The sequence below is a fragment of the Arvicola amphibius genome, chromosome 1, assembly GCF_903992535.2.
Source record: "Arvicola amphibius chromosome 1, mArvAmp1.2, whole genome shotgun sequence".
Taxonomy (NCBI): Eukaryota; Metazoa; Chordata; class Mammalia; order Rodentia; family Cricetidae; genus Arvicola; species Arvicola amphibius.
The window spans coordinates 158,779,482-158,793,956 of NC_052047.1; the positions used below are offsets into that span (position 1 = coordinate 158,779,482).

General features: G+C 42.0%; 1 protein-coding gene across 1 annotated transcript in view; it reads left to right on the forward strand.

Moving 5' to 3' along the window:
• Positions 1-254: 254 nt before the first annotated feature.
• Prune2 (prune homolog 2 with BCH domain) overlaps positions 255-14,475 on the forward strand; it is a 212,516-nt gene continuing 198,295 nt past the window's right edge. Inside the window, exons 1-4 of the mRNA XM_042054453.1 lie at positions 255-317; positions 3,159-3,263; positions 6,684-6,886; positions 9,814-9,977. Of these exons, the coding sequence (XP_041910387.1) occupies positions 255-317; positions 3,159-3,263; positions 6,684-6,886; positions 9,814-9,977 (535 nt within the window). The remainder of the gene's footprint in view (positions 318-3,158; positions 3,264-6,683; positions 6,887-9,813; positions 9,978-14,475) is intronic.

Genomic DNA, 14,475 nt, shown 5'->3' on the forward strand with positions numbered 1-14,475 from the left:
GGCCATCGTTCCTGCAGCTCTTCTCCATTTCACTGGAGCATGGTGGGGGAAGAAAGTGTCGGAGCTTAGGCACTGTGGCACTAGCTGGGTTGGCAGATGAGTGATGTGTTAGTTACCCTGGTTGCCATGACAGCATACCTGCCAAAAGCAAGCCAAGGAAGGGTGTGTTTTATTCGCAGTGCCAGACTAAGCCCTTCACAGGGGGTAGAAGCTCGAGCCTGGACTGGTCATCCCATACCGGAAAGCACAGAGAGATGAGTGCTGGAGCTCAGCTCACTCAGTCCTTGTTCAGTCCAGGACCTCCAGGCCATGCAATGGTGCAGTCCTCAATCAAACCAATCTATTAATAATAGAAGCCCCCAATTGGACATGCCCAGGGGCTTGACTCCTACATGATTTTAGATCCTGTCAAGCTGACCACCGAGGTAGCCATCGTATGGATGAATGGCCTCAGAAGAGACCACGACAATGAAATAATGTGATACGTGGGGAGAAGAGTAGCCAGGGGAGAGGAGTAGCCAGGGGAGAAGAGTAGCCAGGAGAGAAGCGAGAGAGTATGCAGAAAGAGGGGTGCAACTTCACAGGAGTCCTCAGGGATTTTCACCAGAGTCTGCCACAGCTCTGACCTACAAGAGAATGTGTCATTTGTCTCTTTCAATGAAGAAGAAATAGACCGTGATTGTTGTAGAAGGGTCCTGTCTTGGGAGAACTGGGCTAGTACACTTTGGAGTCCCAAGCCTCATTTATATAGCTCCTTTCTTTTCTAAAGTAATAATTGTGGTTGTCTGGAAATGCATCAATACGGAGCTATTGCTATGCCCTGCACACTTTCTTTTGTGTAAGTTGAGGGTTGAACACAGAGCTATGTTGGGAATGATGAAGCCTAGATAAAGGTAGGTGGGTCAGTTGTGTCAATGTCCCCAGTGTCTGCAGCATCTCTGTACTTAGTGTGCGTATTTAGCTCTCTCTCTTTTCCTGTGGTGCCATGTCCACTCGAGTGGGCTCAGAGTCAGTAAGGCATTATGAAGTGCTTAGATGGAGCAGGGGTCAGCTCTCATGGTGTCAGGCTGTAGAGTCTAGAAACGAGCTTGGCCCCATCGCAGGCTCCTCTGACCTGTAAAAAGCATTGTTGATCTTCCTATTGCTGTCTCATAAGCTATGGGAGAAGTGAGGTAATGTCTCCTCAGACCTTTGAGCTTCTCGGAAGAGCAGCATTTACAGGAATGTGATATCTTAATACATTTGCTCATGTTGTAATGGGCTGGAATTCTATTTCCCTAAATTTATTTAGGTGCTTCTAGAATATTTGTTGTCTTGACCTTGAGATCTAAACCTGCATTAAACCCCTCAGAGGATGTTCAGTTCTGAAAGTCAGCTGTGCATTTGCAAGGTTGGACACTGGAAAAGGGGGTGGGGCATGAGAGCTAGACTAGCTAGTTATGGGAGAGGGAGCTCGAAATCATCTTTAGAGTTTATTTCACACCCTAAGTATGTTGTTGTTTTTTGAAAATAAATATCAAAGAAATTGAAACTGTGCATCTGTTTTAATTTAGCAGTATCACTGACGTGGGCATGGCTTATGTAAAATCTCTCTGCCGCTTTTCTCTGCGATGGACTCTACCCAACCTCCTTCAAGATTTTCTTCATTTCTTTTTTACTGATTCATAAAATTGTCTGTGTACAGATGGTATGGAGGTAGAAGAGAAACTGTCTGGGGAGACAAAGGGAAGTAGTGGGAAGGGGAAGGACCTGAAAGGGTAGGGGGGGGAGAGTAGATGGGGGATAAATATACTCAGAATATATTCACACTTCCCTGAACATTGTCTCATGTAAAACACTAAAATAATACAAAAATATTTACTTTATCTTGGTGCTTGGGCCAAATCTTCATTGTTTAGCAATTTTTAACAATTTGTTTCTGACTCTGATACTACCAGTTCTGCATAAATGATAAGAAAACTGTCAAGTTCACTTGCAAGATACCTGCTAGATTATTAGGTGTGCTTTGATATTTTGTTTTTGTCTGCACGTGAAGGAATCCTGAGTGTTTGCTGTTGAGCAGTCCTGAGCATTCCTGTTTGGAGCAAATCCACAATCTGTGGCTGCCTAGTGGGTCTTAAACAGGGAGATGGAAATACGTGATGAAAAGCGATTGATATAAACTCAGGGGCTGCTGCTGCCACACTGTGAAGGTACTGATTGCTAGCCAGCGTGGTGGAGCTTGCTGTAATCCTAGCACCTGGAGAAGGGACTCAGGAAGATCAGAGGTTCTCCTCCATCAGCAACAGCTGAGACCAGCCTGGGCAAAAGAAAGAAAAGATATAAATTGATATTTTTTTTTTGTGCCAGACAATTTGTTATGGTGTTTTCTAGAAGCACTTAGGGTCTTGATATTTCAAAGGAATGTCAGCTTTCTATACAAGAGTTTAAATAGCTATTGATTAAACTCTAAAAACAAACAAACAAACGACAGAAAAGTATGTGTTCTTTTCTAGAGAGGTGAATATATACGCTTTGAAAGAAGCAATGGAATTTGGAGTTTTAGACCAATGATGGAAATCACATCCCTCTTTCTGAATGAGAAAAAGCTTTCATTTACCAAAAGCTAGGACAATATAGATAGAATATCTTTGGCATCCAAGACAGAATGCAAAAAAAAAAAAAAAAAAAAAAATCAAGCCTTTCCAAATATCTGTTTGACTACTTGGTGTGGGAGAGATATGAGAAAAAGTTACATTTTTTTTTTTCTTAAACTAAGAAGCATGTCTTGTATCGGGAGACAGTCATAGCACTCGGGGCCACCAGCCTCACAGCAGCATGGCCTCTTACTGAGAAAGTGGTGCTGAGAGATAGAGTTCAAAGGAAGTTAATCTGTAGACAGTCTTGCTTTGGCGTATGTGTGTGTTGCATATGTGTGTGTATTAACCTATATGTGCAGATGTGTCTCCCATAGGTAGCCTTAATAAAGGTAAATTCTTTTTTTTCTTGAACATGTTAACATAATACATAGTTTTTATATAATTTTGTGATAAATCTATTATTTCCTGCCATTGTTTATGAGTATAGACAACCGTGTTTTAAAGAAAACACTGAAAATTTTCCACTTTCTATTGGCTGGAAGCAAGTAAAATTGTGATTTTTCTTTTTATTGGTTGCAGGATCGAAGTAAACAATTGGAGAAAGTCCATGCCGTCATTGGACCTAAGTCATGTGACCTGGATTCTCTCATTTCTGCCTTCACATATGCATACTTTCTGGACAAGGTGAGGAGAAAGGGATTATTATATCCTTTGTACCTGAATTATGTGTCTTTTAAGAATAAATATGGGAAAAAGAGTCACTAACTTAGTTTTTCATGTCCAGGTATATTATAGATACTAAATATTAAAAATCCAGCAAGCAACGGGCATGTATCGAGCATCTATCTCCTATGTGTTAAACATTATTCTGCTTATGTCTTACTGGTTTCTTCTCAAAAGCATTTCAAACAACATAGTAGCTGGTTGCTTTTATGAGAATTTAGAGAAGTAATAAAAATCAGGATTCGGGGCCTCTTTCTTTCCTTTATCATGCCTTTGGAAATAAAAAAAAACATGCAGAATAACACATATGAGCAGTATATGAAGCCAGAGACCAGAAACAGAATATGGCATGTTCAGTCTAGGTTCTGAAAATCTTAGTTGTTGCCATTTAGCCCTGATGAAGATGTCCTTTGAGGGAGAATCTCTTGGCTCTGTGAAACAGACTCAGCCACACAACTGGGGAGGCTCTTTTAACAAATCGTGTTCAGACTTCCCATCTCTAAACTCTGTCAGCCCATCATAATGGGATTTATTGCCTGAACCCTCAGATATATGTTCCGAATGTTTGGGTACTATTTCCAGAAGGTTCACGGAATTTTTAATTTTCCGGAGTCTGGTTTATTTTATTTCAATTTTGTTTGGCTCTGGATCCCCTGACACTATGCGTAGCCGATCTGGAGTGATTTAAATTCACGAAAAACCTAGTCTTCCAGAGTGAGCTGTGGGTGGCCAGCACTGCTTTAGGGCAGCTGAGGAAAATGATGGGTAACATAGTCTCGTCTCTCCATGTGGGCTCTACATCAAATGTGTCTTACAAGTTGTTGAAGTTTGCAAGGAAGAGCAGTTGGCCTGGGAAGACGAATGTGCCTGAGTGGAGATGTGTGTATTAAACAACCCTTGCTCTCCACCGCCCATCCAGTTGACGGAGCTGGATTGACTCTAAGACCACCAGCAATGTGCAGTTTAAAGAGAGTGCATAATAATAATAACATCACCAACTATAGTTGTAGTGTCGTGAATGAGGATGCATCATGCAAAAAGGAGGTAGGGAAATTGTGAGTGATAAAAGATAAATGATCAGTTGGTAGATAGATAAAGGGAAACAGACTGATAGACCCTCCCATCCTTTGGAGACTTTTAACTAAGCCTAGAAACAAATGTGGCTTTACTAAAGAGTCACATACTGGGGACCTTGTTGTTTCCATGTGTCTTGGTTGGTTTTTTATTTGTTTGTTTGTTTGTTGTGGTTTGGCTGGTTTTTGTCAACTTGATACAAGCTACAGTATCTGGGAAGAGTGTCCACTGAGAAAATGCCTCTCTTCAGATTGCCTGTCAGCAAGTCTACAGGGGATTTTCTTGTTTAATGATAGATGTGGGAAGGCCCGGCCCACAGGGCAGAGCAGTGCAGCCTCTGGGCAGGTTGTTCTGTGTCGTATAAGAAAGCAGGTTGAGGAAGCCAGTAAGCAGCACTCCTCCAGGGCTTCTGCATCAGCTCCTGCCCTGAATCCTGGAGGATGAACTACAATCTGTAAGATGAAACAAACCCTTTCCTCCCCAAGTTGCTTTCAGCTATTCTGTTTTATCACAGCAATAGAAAACCCAACTAAGATACTGTGTTGTTATCTTAGCGTGGTAGGTCTTGCCTGCTGTCTGTGGGCTGTGCCTCTATGGAGTTTTCCTGAGAACCATACTCAGTCTCTCAGGGCTCTATGGCTTCGCATGCTCTGGTGAGCAGAACATAGGCCAATACCATGCGACAGAAACAGAAAGTGAAGGCTCAGAAAGGAGAGTGGCCTTCTCCAATTCATCAAGCAGGGGCTGTGGCTGGCATCTAATTGCTGGTCCCACCTCCAGAATAAATCCCGCTTGGGCAGTTTGGGACATACACTCTGACTCGTGTATTCTCCTCGACTGCGTTGGCAGGAGTTAGATACAACTGTCAGTTAGGAAGAGTAATGTGCTACACACAAGTCACTAGTGATGGTTATGCAAGCGGGATTCAGTATTAGCATTACAGAGCAAGGAAAATCCATTCGGTGGAGAAGATTTTTGTGTTTTGTGTACAACAGCAATGTCTGGCTCACTTATTTAATTTAGGAAATGTTTGTTAAATGTCGACTGCTGCCTGATTGTTTTATATTTTGGAATACACAGCAGAACAAAACAACCCTGCCTTTTTAATGTTAGAAAGGGGAGACAGACACTGGGGTGTTGAGCTGTGTAATAAGTACATGCTTGTGACGGAGCCATGGAGACTCAAGAATAAAGACTACTAATTATTCAGAAATGAAGCATCATCAACCCTTAAAGTAATTTTTAAAATTTTACTTTAGAATTCATATAGACAAATAAATTTTTATGACTCTGAAATTCTCTTTCTTCTCCTCCCCATCTGGTCACCACAAATATTTTATGTAAGAATTTTATGAACATAAGGTTTTGTACAAAATAATATATAATATATAAAATAATACAATGTATGAGTTCAGTAGAGATTATAACCTATTAGTGTGTGTGCTAAACTTGACTCCCAAGTGAATAACTAGTGACCTACATGGTGTTTTGCATTTTAAAAATGTCAACAGTCAGGACTGGAGAGGTGACTCAGCAGTTAAGAGCACTGGCTGCTCATCCAGAAGACCCAGATTCAATTTCCAGCACCCACATGGCAGCTAACAACTATTTAACTCCAGTTCCAGGGAATCCAGTGTCCTCACATAGACATAGACATACACGCAGGCAAAACACCAATGTATGTAAAATAAAAATAAATTTTTTAAATGTCACAATTGGATGTCACAAACCATACGTCAGCACAGAGTTTTCCTGATGACCCTGAGGAAGCAGAAGATTTAACTATAGCAGACTTGAACAGTTGATTAAACCCAGGTTGCAAGTATCCTATTTCGATAGGGACAGATCTACCTTCTTGTGTCACCTGAGTCTGTCCCCAATTATGTATGTATGTATGTATGTATGTATGTATGTATGTATTTTGTCAATTCATCCTGGCTGTGCTGGTGAAATGGTTCAATAGGTAAACATCCTTGCTGCCAGACCTGATCACCTGTCTGTTTTCCCAGGACCTAGGTGGTGGGAGGGGAGAACTGGCTCATGCGAGTTAGTCTCTGACCTCCACATGTGTGTTATGGCGTGTGCACACACACACAGAGAAGTAAATGGTGTAATGTTAATTTAGAAATATAACACCAGGGTCTACTTACTAGTGGAAAGTGCTCTGTGATTGGGCTCAGGGAGATTCGTTTTGAAAGTCACATGGCTTAGTTATGGCTCAAAGACTTAGGTGCTCTTTAACCGTTAGCTTCGCGCTAGAGGAGAAATGGCTGTTTCCGGTGGTTGAATTAGCTTCTCCTTCGGTAGGTCAGTCCACCTGGGGTCCTCTGCTTGCCAGTGCTGAACATCCCAAGGACCGAATTCAGCTACTTCACAGAGACGAGGTTCATTTTAGAAGAGCTGAACATCTCTGAGTCATTCCACATATTTCGAGATGAAATTAACCTGCATCAGCTGAACGATGAAGGAAAACTGTCAATCACACTCGTGGGCAGCAACGCCCTGGGGAGGTAAGACTCACTGTAAAGCTCTGTGCATTTGTCCTGAGTGCGGGTTTCCTGCTCAGCTGTCACCATTACTATTGTCTCCTTATTATTGTTTAAAAGAGAGAGAGAGAGAGAGAGAGAGAGAGAGAGAGAGAGAGAGAGAGAGAGAGAGAGAGAAAGAAAGAAAGAAAGGGACTTTATAGGAAAAAGAGTGACTTTTTTCTTTAATAACAAAATTTGGTCTATGTCAGTTCTTCATTTTTACTTTGAGATTGCAAACATGTTTAAGTAGAATGCTCTTGTAAAATTTACCAAAATAATATTTCCTTACAGTGTCCCAATACTCCCATGTATTGACGTTGAAAATAAGTAACAAAAATTGAAACCAGATAAAGCAGAAAAGCTCTACAGAAATCTCATAGAGAAAGGGGGAAAGCTGGGAAGTGGGCCACGTGGTTGCTGGTTTTCCATTTATATAGGAAAAGAAAGACAGGTTGTTGACAACTCATGTCGTTCAGTCACCTCATGCCACAGACGGGAAATGCAGAGCCTGGTGTCATCGATGGCTTTGCCCGAGGCGCCATGTACACTCATTGGGGAGCTCAGATGAGAACTTGGTTCCTCTGTCTGCTTTCAGCGTGGAAGAACTGCTAGCTGGGGCAAGGATCTGAGATAAAGGGAGAGGAGTAAAGACAAAGTCCCTCCCTACAGGTGGCCGCAGAGGTGCCTCTGTGAGCCACTCTATTGACTGAAGGGCGTCAGCTAACCTACAGTTTGAGGTGCTCATTCTTTACACTTCGACCATTTATTTTGATGACCATCACTAACTAACCTTGACCTTAGAATACTTGAAATAAGACCTTCATATTTAATAATAATTTTTAAATGTAACCAGTTTTTAGGGCACGTATTTGCACATGAATTAAAGTATACCAAGGCAGCATCAGTTATATAGTGTTTAGAAAACAGTCTGTGGTCCACTTTCATCCCTATGCTGTTTGAGGCAAATGAAATTCTTCTGAATAATGTTTGTCAAGCATCTGTTGAGAAGAGGCTGGAAGCTTTGGGTGAGCGTGTGGACTGCCTTCAGCTGCCAGTTGTATTTTCCAGCTTCCCATCACGATAATGATGTACCTGACACAGCCACCTAGACAGTCAGAAGAGGTTTATCTTTCTCATGGCCCTGGAGAGTCAACTCTCAGCTCAGGTCACCAGAGGGGGCTGTGGTGAGGACGGTACATCAGCGGCAAGAAGAACGAAACAGCCACACCTTGAATCAGGGCAGAAACTAAAAACCAGAATCTCCCAACACCCTGCGAGGGCTCGTCCCCAGTGATCTAAGGACTGAGCCAGGCCTCGCCTCTGAAAGCTCTCAGCCTCGTCCAGTGTTTCCACCAGGGACACCATCCTTCCTGCACATGTGAACCTTGCAGGAAACTCAGTCCCCAAACCACAGACAGCCTGGGTGTTCCTAGTTATCACACAGTGGGCTAAAGTCGTGTTTAACTTTTTCAAGGCAACTCATGTACCAGGCACGAGCAAAGAGAACACGACAACACAGATTGGGGGAGAGCTTTGTCACCCCTTAAAATGGAAAACATTAGGCTTGCCTTCAACTGAGGTTATAAGCTCTGGGCTTGTGGTTGTTTATGAAACGGAATATTCCACAAAAGTAAAAAGCTAACTTTCTTCACTGGTGCTCATTTGGTTTTAAAGAGTCAAAAAAAAAAAAAAAAACCCTGTAGTTTTATCTGATATCTGCCTGTTTTGAGAAAACTCACCTCTATCACATGTATGAAGTAGGTGAGGGGTGGGGGATGGGCAAGTGACAGAACACGTGCCTAGTATGTAAAGGCCCTGAAGTTGATCTTCAGCACTACAGAAATTAAAAAGTACAAATTTTAATTAATTAATTAAAAGTCTGAGTTTTTAAAAGTCATGGTGAAGCCACCATAGGCATAGTGGTTTTTTGTTTTGTTTTGTTTTTTTCTGAGCTTTGGTGACTGTTCTGAGCAGGTACTGGTTAGTTAAAAGCCACCTGCTCCACACTCTGGTCACCTGACCATGAACACTTTTCTTAGCCCCACTGTGCCTCAGTTTCCCCATTTATGAAAGAAAGATCTTACTAGAACCCATCTCATAGGTTTCCGTGTTCATAGCTACAGTGTTTCTGAATCACAGCTTCTGTGAACATATGAAATACTCTAGGAATCCTGGGGGCAGGAATGAAGGGAAACGGCACGTGAAGAGACACAGAATAAGGTCCTGTTTACCCCTCTGCAGCACGCACTAGCGCGCACGCCTGTGTGTGTGTGTGTGTGTGTGTGTGTGTGTGCGAGAGAGAGAGTATAAGAGAGTGTGTGATTGTGAATCTGTGTGTGTCAGTGATTGTGTATGTACATGAGTGTGTTGTGTTTGTGTGTGTGAGAGTGTGTGTATGATTATGTGTGCGCGTGTGTATATGCATGAGTGTATGTACGTGTATGAGTGTGTATGTGTATGAGTGTGTATGACTATGTGTGTACCAGCACCCATGCAAAGGACCGCAAATTCATACAGGCCAGAGATCCATGTCAGAAGTCTTCCTCCCTACCTCATCTTCTGAGGGAAGGCCAATCACTGAAACGGGTGCTCTCTGATTGGCTAGACCACCTGACCAGCAAGTCTCAGCTGCTCCCTGTTCACCCACCCACTTGTGGTGCTGGTGTGACCATAGCAAGGAGTTATGGTCAGGCATTTACGTGGGTTCTGGAGCTCTGAACTCAGGTCCTTACGCTTGCTCTGCGGGTGTCTTAGCCAGCTCTCCAGGTCCTATTCTTCACAGTCATGAGAATTTATGTTTTGGGCCATTTAGGGGAAATTATTATTCATGTGGAAGTAGAGACTGAATTATCCCCCCATGTGAGAAAACATGCCTTATCTCTTTCCCTTCCTCTCCGTTTAATTTACAGCGAGGACAGAAGTTTGGAAGCCGCAGTTGTCAGAGTCATTAACCCCGGTGAGCGGAGCGATGTCGAGCTGGGGTTCCCGGAGTCTTCCTCCTCGCTGGTGCTGAAGGAGCTCCTGCACGAGGCCCCCGAGCTCATCACCCAGCAGCTGGCACATCTCCTCAGAGGTGAGGCTGGCGCTGCCAGAGTCGAGACGGGAGGCTTAATGGGCTGGTTCTGGGCCTGTTCATGCAGAAATAGTGCGATCCATTCTTGGGTTAACAATCCCTTTAAAGACCCCGGGAAGCTCCATCAGAGAGGCGGGGAGTAAAGAGTTTGTTAAAGAGTAGCATTATATTGAATATTAAAAATGTGCAGTTAGAAACAGGCACGAGGGTCTGTGCCGTTTCACTAGACGAGAATGTTAAATGGGGCTGCTGCATCCTGGTTGGAGAGAGAGAGAGCCCCTCCTCTGGCTGTTAATAGCTTCCAAAGGAGCTTCTTGCCTAGGACAGTGTGAGTGTGGATCAGAATTCCCTGTTCCCGTGGCCTTGGCGTACCCCTAATACTTATGCATGCTTGCCACACAGAATCCTGCCTGCAAGACAAAACATCCACCTTCTGTTTGGATGACGAGATACATGGTCCTCCAGCTGATCTTTCGCAGGCTGCGCTCCATCTGTTTTTAACATGGGACACTACTGTGTGGTACTGTCCCAGTGAACCCTCTGTATCCCTGGTCTCCATCCCACGAACTCAGCCAACCTGGAAAACAAATCACTTTAAACTCTTTGTATCAACCATAGTAAAAGCATCTCTCATTGTTATTCGACAAAAAAAAAATCACTATAACAATTGACATTTCCCCGTTGAATTCCTAAGTAACGCAAGGGATTGCTAAGTATTGTGGTATTAAGTATTATGCAGTATGGTGTGTGAAATATGTCTGAGGATTTGACAAGATGCAGACACACCACATCGTCCACACGAGTCTAGAGGGACCCACAGACTTTGTGTCCATGTGAATCCTGAACTCAGCCTCCTACAGACGCTGGGGAATTGCCATATGCTACTCTTCTCCATTGCTGGAGCCCACTGCTTCCAATCCTGGTCCTCACATTAGAACGTGTCCATCCATGTTGGTTCTTCAAAATGAGCACAGGCCATTCAGTTACTTTTGCATATGGAACTTGCAAAAATATTTTTGTTTTTGTATAAAGCTTTCTTTTCTTTCTTCAATTCACTTTAGACCTAGTAGGCACAAATTATCCTCAAAATGTTTTCTGCAGCAGTCAGTCAGGAGACAGTCTGACGGAAAAGGAAACAGGACAGATGAGGACAGGCTGGCTCAACGCTTCTAAGGACTTTCTTTTTCTGCCTCACTTTATACTATAATTTAGAGGGGGAACATCCAGGAGTTACACCCATTCCTCTAAACGTTCTAGAACCAATGGCCCCTGGAAACTGGTCATAAATATTGTGGTGACAATGGATGTCTGTACCAATGCTGTCCTCGAAATGGTACCTTCAGCTAACCCAAGAAAGTGGGTTTTTTTCTTTGTGGTAAGGCAGATAAAATAAAAACAATCAAGAAGCTCAGGGAAAGCTGTGTGGCAATTCCAATGTGTTCAGACAAGCACTAGAGAGCATGTTGTTTGTGTATCTTAGAGACTGAGCAGTTGTTTTAAAAGTCCAGTACACACATTATTTAAGGGAAGACGTAGCACAACTCATCTTCATGAGGTTTTACAAGCAGCAAAATAACACGGAACTGCAATACACAATGATGTAGCTTGTTTATGCTGCTGCTGCTGCTAATGATGACAACGATGGTGCTCAGATTTGGAGAACTAGAAGGGACTATTTGTCTCTTCTGGTTGTCCCTTCAGAATGTTTAGTAGAAGTTTGTGGCCATGGTGCATGTGTGTGCTGTCTGTGTGCATGTATATGGAGATGAGGTGGAACATGTCCATACAGAGGGAGCTAAAGGATGGTGAACCAATTAGCCTGCCCTTGAAGGGATGCCTCAGAGGTTCAGGTTCTGTCTTCAGAGTCACATGACTTTCTCATATTTGGGAGCAAGAGATGAATTTTGTAAAGCTCTCAGATCTTTAGTTATATAAGGAAGAAGTTGAATTAAAATTTGCTCTGTTCCCTGAACTCAAACTTAGATTTCCTAGTTCTCCAATTGCATGTAACATCAAGTATAAGGGACTTGTTTTCTGTCTTCCAGTAGGCAGTGTTAGCATCCTTTAATTTGCAATAGAAACCGCAATCTTTCAAAAGTCTTCATTAGCAACTGTGAAGTTACTTTCATGTGAACTTGACACTGTAGATGGAAATTTCTGTTCCACCCAGTCCCACAGTCATTCAGTCCCAAAGAAAAACATAGAGGCTTTTATTAATTATAAACTGTTTGGTCTCTTAGCTTAGGCTTATTATTAACCAGCTCTTACAACTGAAATTAACCCATAATTTGTATCTACATTTAGTCACATGACTTGGAACCTTTTCTCAGTAAGGTATCTTGCTTCCTCTGCTTTTGGTTGGCAACTGCTTCTCTGCCTTTCCTCTTCCCAGAATTCTCCTTGTCTGGTTGCCCTACCTATACTTCTCATCTGGCTACTGGCCAATCAGCACTTTATTAAACCAATACGAGTGACAAATCTTTACAATGTACAAGGGCATTTTCCCACAACACGACACATTTTTAGACATGTTTTCTATGTGCTCTTCTACATCTTAAAAATGCAAAAGAAAATTAAATGCAAAATTGTATGCCCATGTTTGGCTATGAGAAGTTATAGATATAACTCTCTTAGATGTCACAAGACTATATACTGATGCCTGAGACTTAGCAGATTATAAATTCTAAGTTTATAGTAACTTGAATACTATATGAATTTGTCCTTTGCTTCTCACACCCAGATAGATCCTATCACATCGAGTTGTGTCTCTGTAGTGTCAGGTGGATTTCAGGTGGGCTAAGAAAATGTCCTTCCACGTCTGAGAAGACTATGAGCTTCTCAGCCTACTCTGGGGAGGGTAAACTAATTTCAGTCCATATATTCATATGTAAAAGAGGGGGACAAGTTCCCCGCTACAAGTCACCATATTCAGAATTCAAGCCCTCAAAGCTTGTGAATAGCATAGTTTTCCTCCATCCCTTCAAGCATCCATCTTCTCATAAGTTGTGCCCCTGACCCCTGAGGTTTTTTGTTGTTGTTATTGGTTGGTTGGTTGGTTTGTTTAGAGATTCCCAACTTTTCTCTTTCTGGAGGACTCACGCTCAGATGCCCCTGTACAGTGCTTGTTCCTGTCTGTCTAGTACTCTTCTGTCTGTCCCTACATTCTTCTCTATTTGCTCCCTCCAGAATGTCAACTTCATGAAAAAAAAAAGGACCTTGTACGCTGTGTCCACTACCCTACCTGCTGCCCTGGAGCCTATACTTCTGGCACATCGTAAAACTCTGTGGGATGAACTTTTCAAAAATGGATTTGGGTGGGTTGGGAAGTGGGGAGGACCTGGGAGGAGTTAAGGGAGGGTAAACCATAATCAACATATTTTTAATGTAAAAATCTATTTTCAATAAAGATTTTGACATTTTTTTTATTGATTTTATTGAACTCTACATTTTTCTCTGCTCCCCTCCCCTTCAACCCTCTCCCATGGTCCCCATGTTCCCAAGAGATCTTTTGACAAAGTTTTTAAAATAGTGTTTATACACTCTCTCTTTTCATGATGTCATGGTTGTGGTAGTGTCTGGTAGTGAAATGGCCTGCTGTTATGGCCATCCCTCTAATATCCTTACTGCCTAGAATATGAACAGTGTTTCTTCCACTAATAACCCCTTTATTATCTTTTTTTAGCTTGTAAAAATCCTAGTGGGATTTATCTCATTATATGGCAATGACTGACTAGCTTTTGTTTTCATCATTTGTCATTATATGTATAACTTTTAAGATTATATATATATATATATAATTTTATATATATATAATTTTAACTTTTTGAAGCATAGTGCATCTAAAGAAAATAATACAAAACATTTCTATAAAAATGTAAATATGCAGCTTAGTAAATTATCAGGAAGGAAATAAATGCCCTTTGATAATTTCCCAGCTAAAGAGGCGGAACGTGAAGACACTGCCTCCTTCTCATGCCTACAGCTCACTCCTATCTGGAGACAGCCAGCATTCAGATTTCATGACATTTGCTTCTTAGCTTTTCTTTATATTTTAGCAGCCCTGTGTATGTACCGCTGATTGCTACACATGGTTTTTGTGATTGTGTGCTTTACATCAATGGACCCCACACAGCACACACTCTAAACACAGTGTGTGCTTTCGTAGGCCAGTTATCTATGAATTATTTATTTTATCATTCAAATCCTTCTTGAACAGAATATTTGAAGTAGTTTACCAAAAAGCATGTAATATAATAAAACAGTAACAGAGTCAGGATGAAGAGAAAGAATCAGATCAGGATATCATACAACACTCGGGGCTGTGGCAACAGTGTGCACTTTTAAACTTTGGATGTGAGCTTCTTGAAGCAAATAAGACAGAAGTGTGACTTCTGGAGAAATTCACGTTGTTATAGAATCGGGTACAGTGTATAGCTATCGATCTCTGTTCTCGAGAGTACCTACCTGTCTCTCTTAGTTCCTTTGTTCTTCAAAAGGA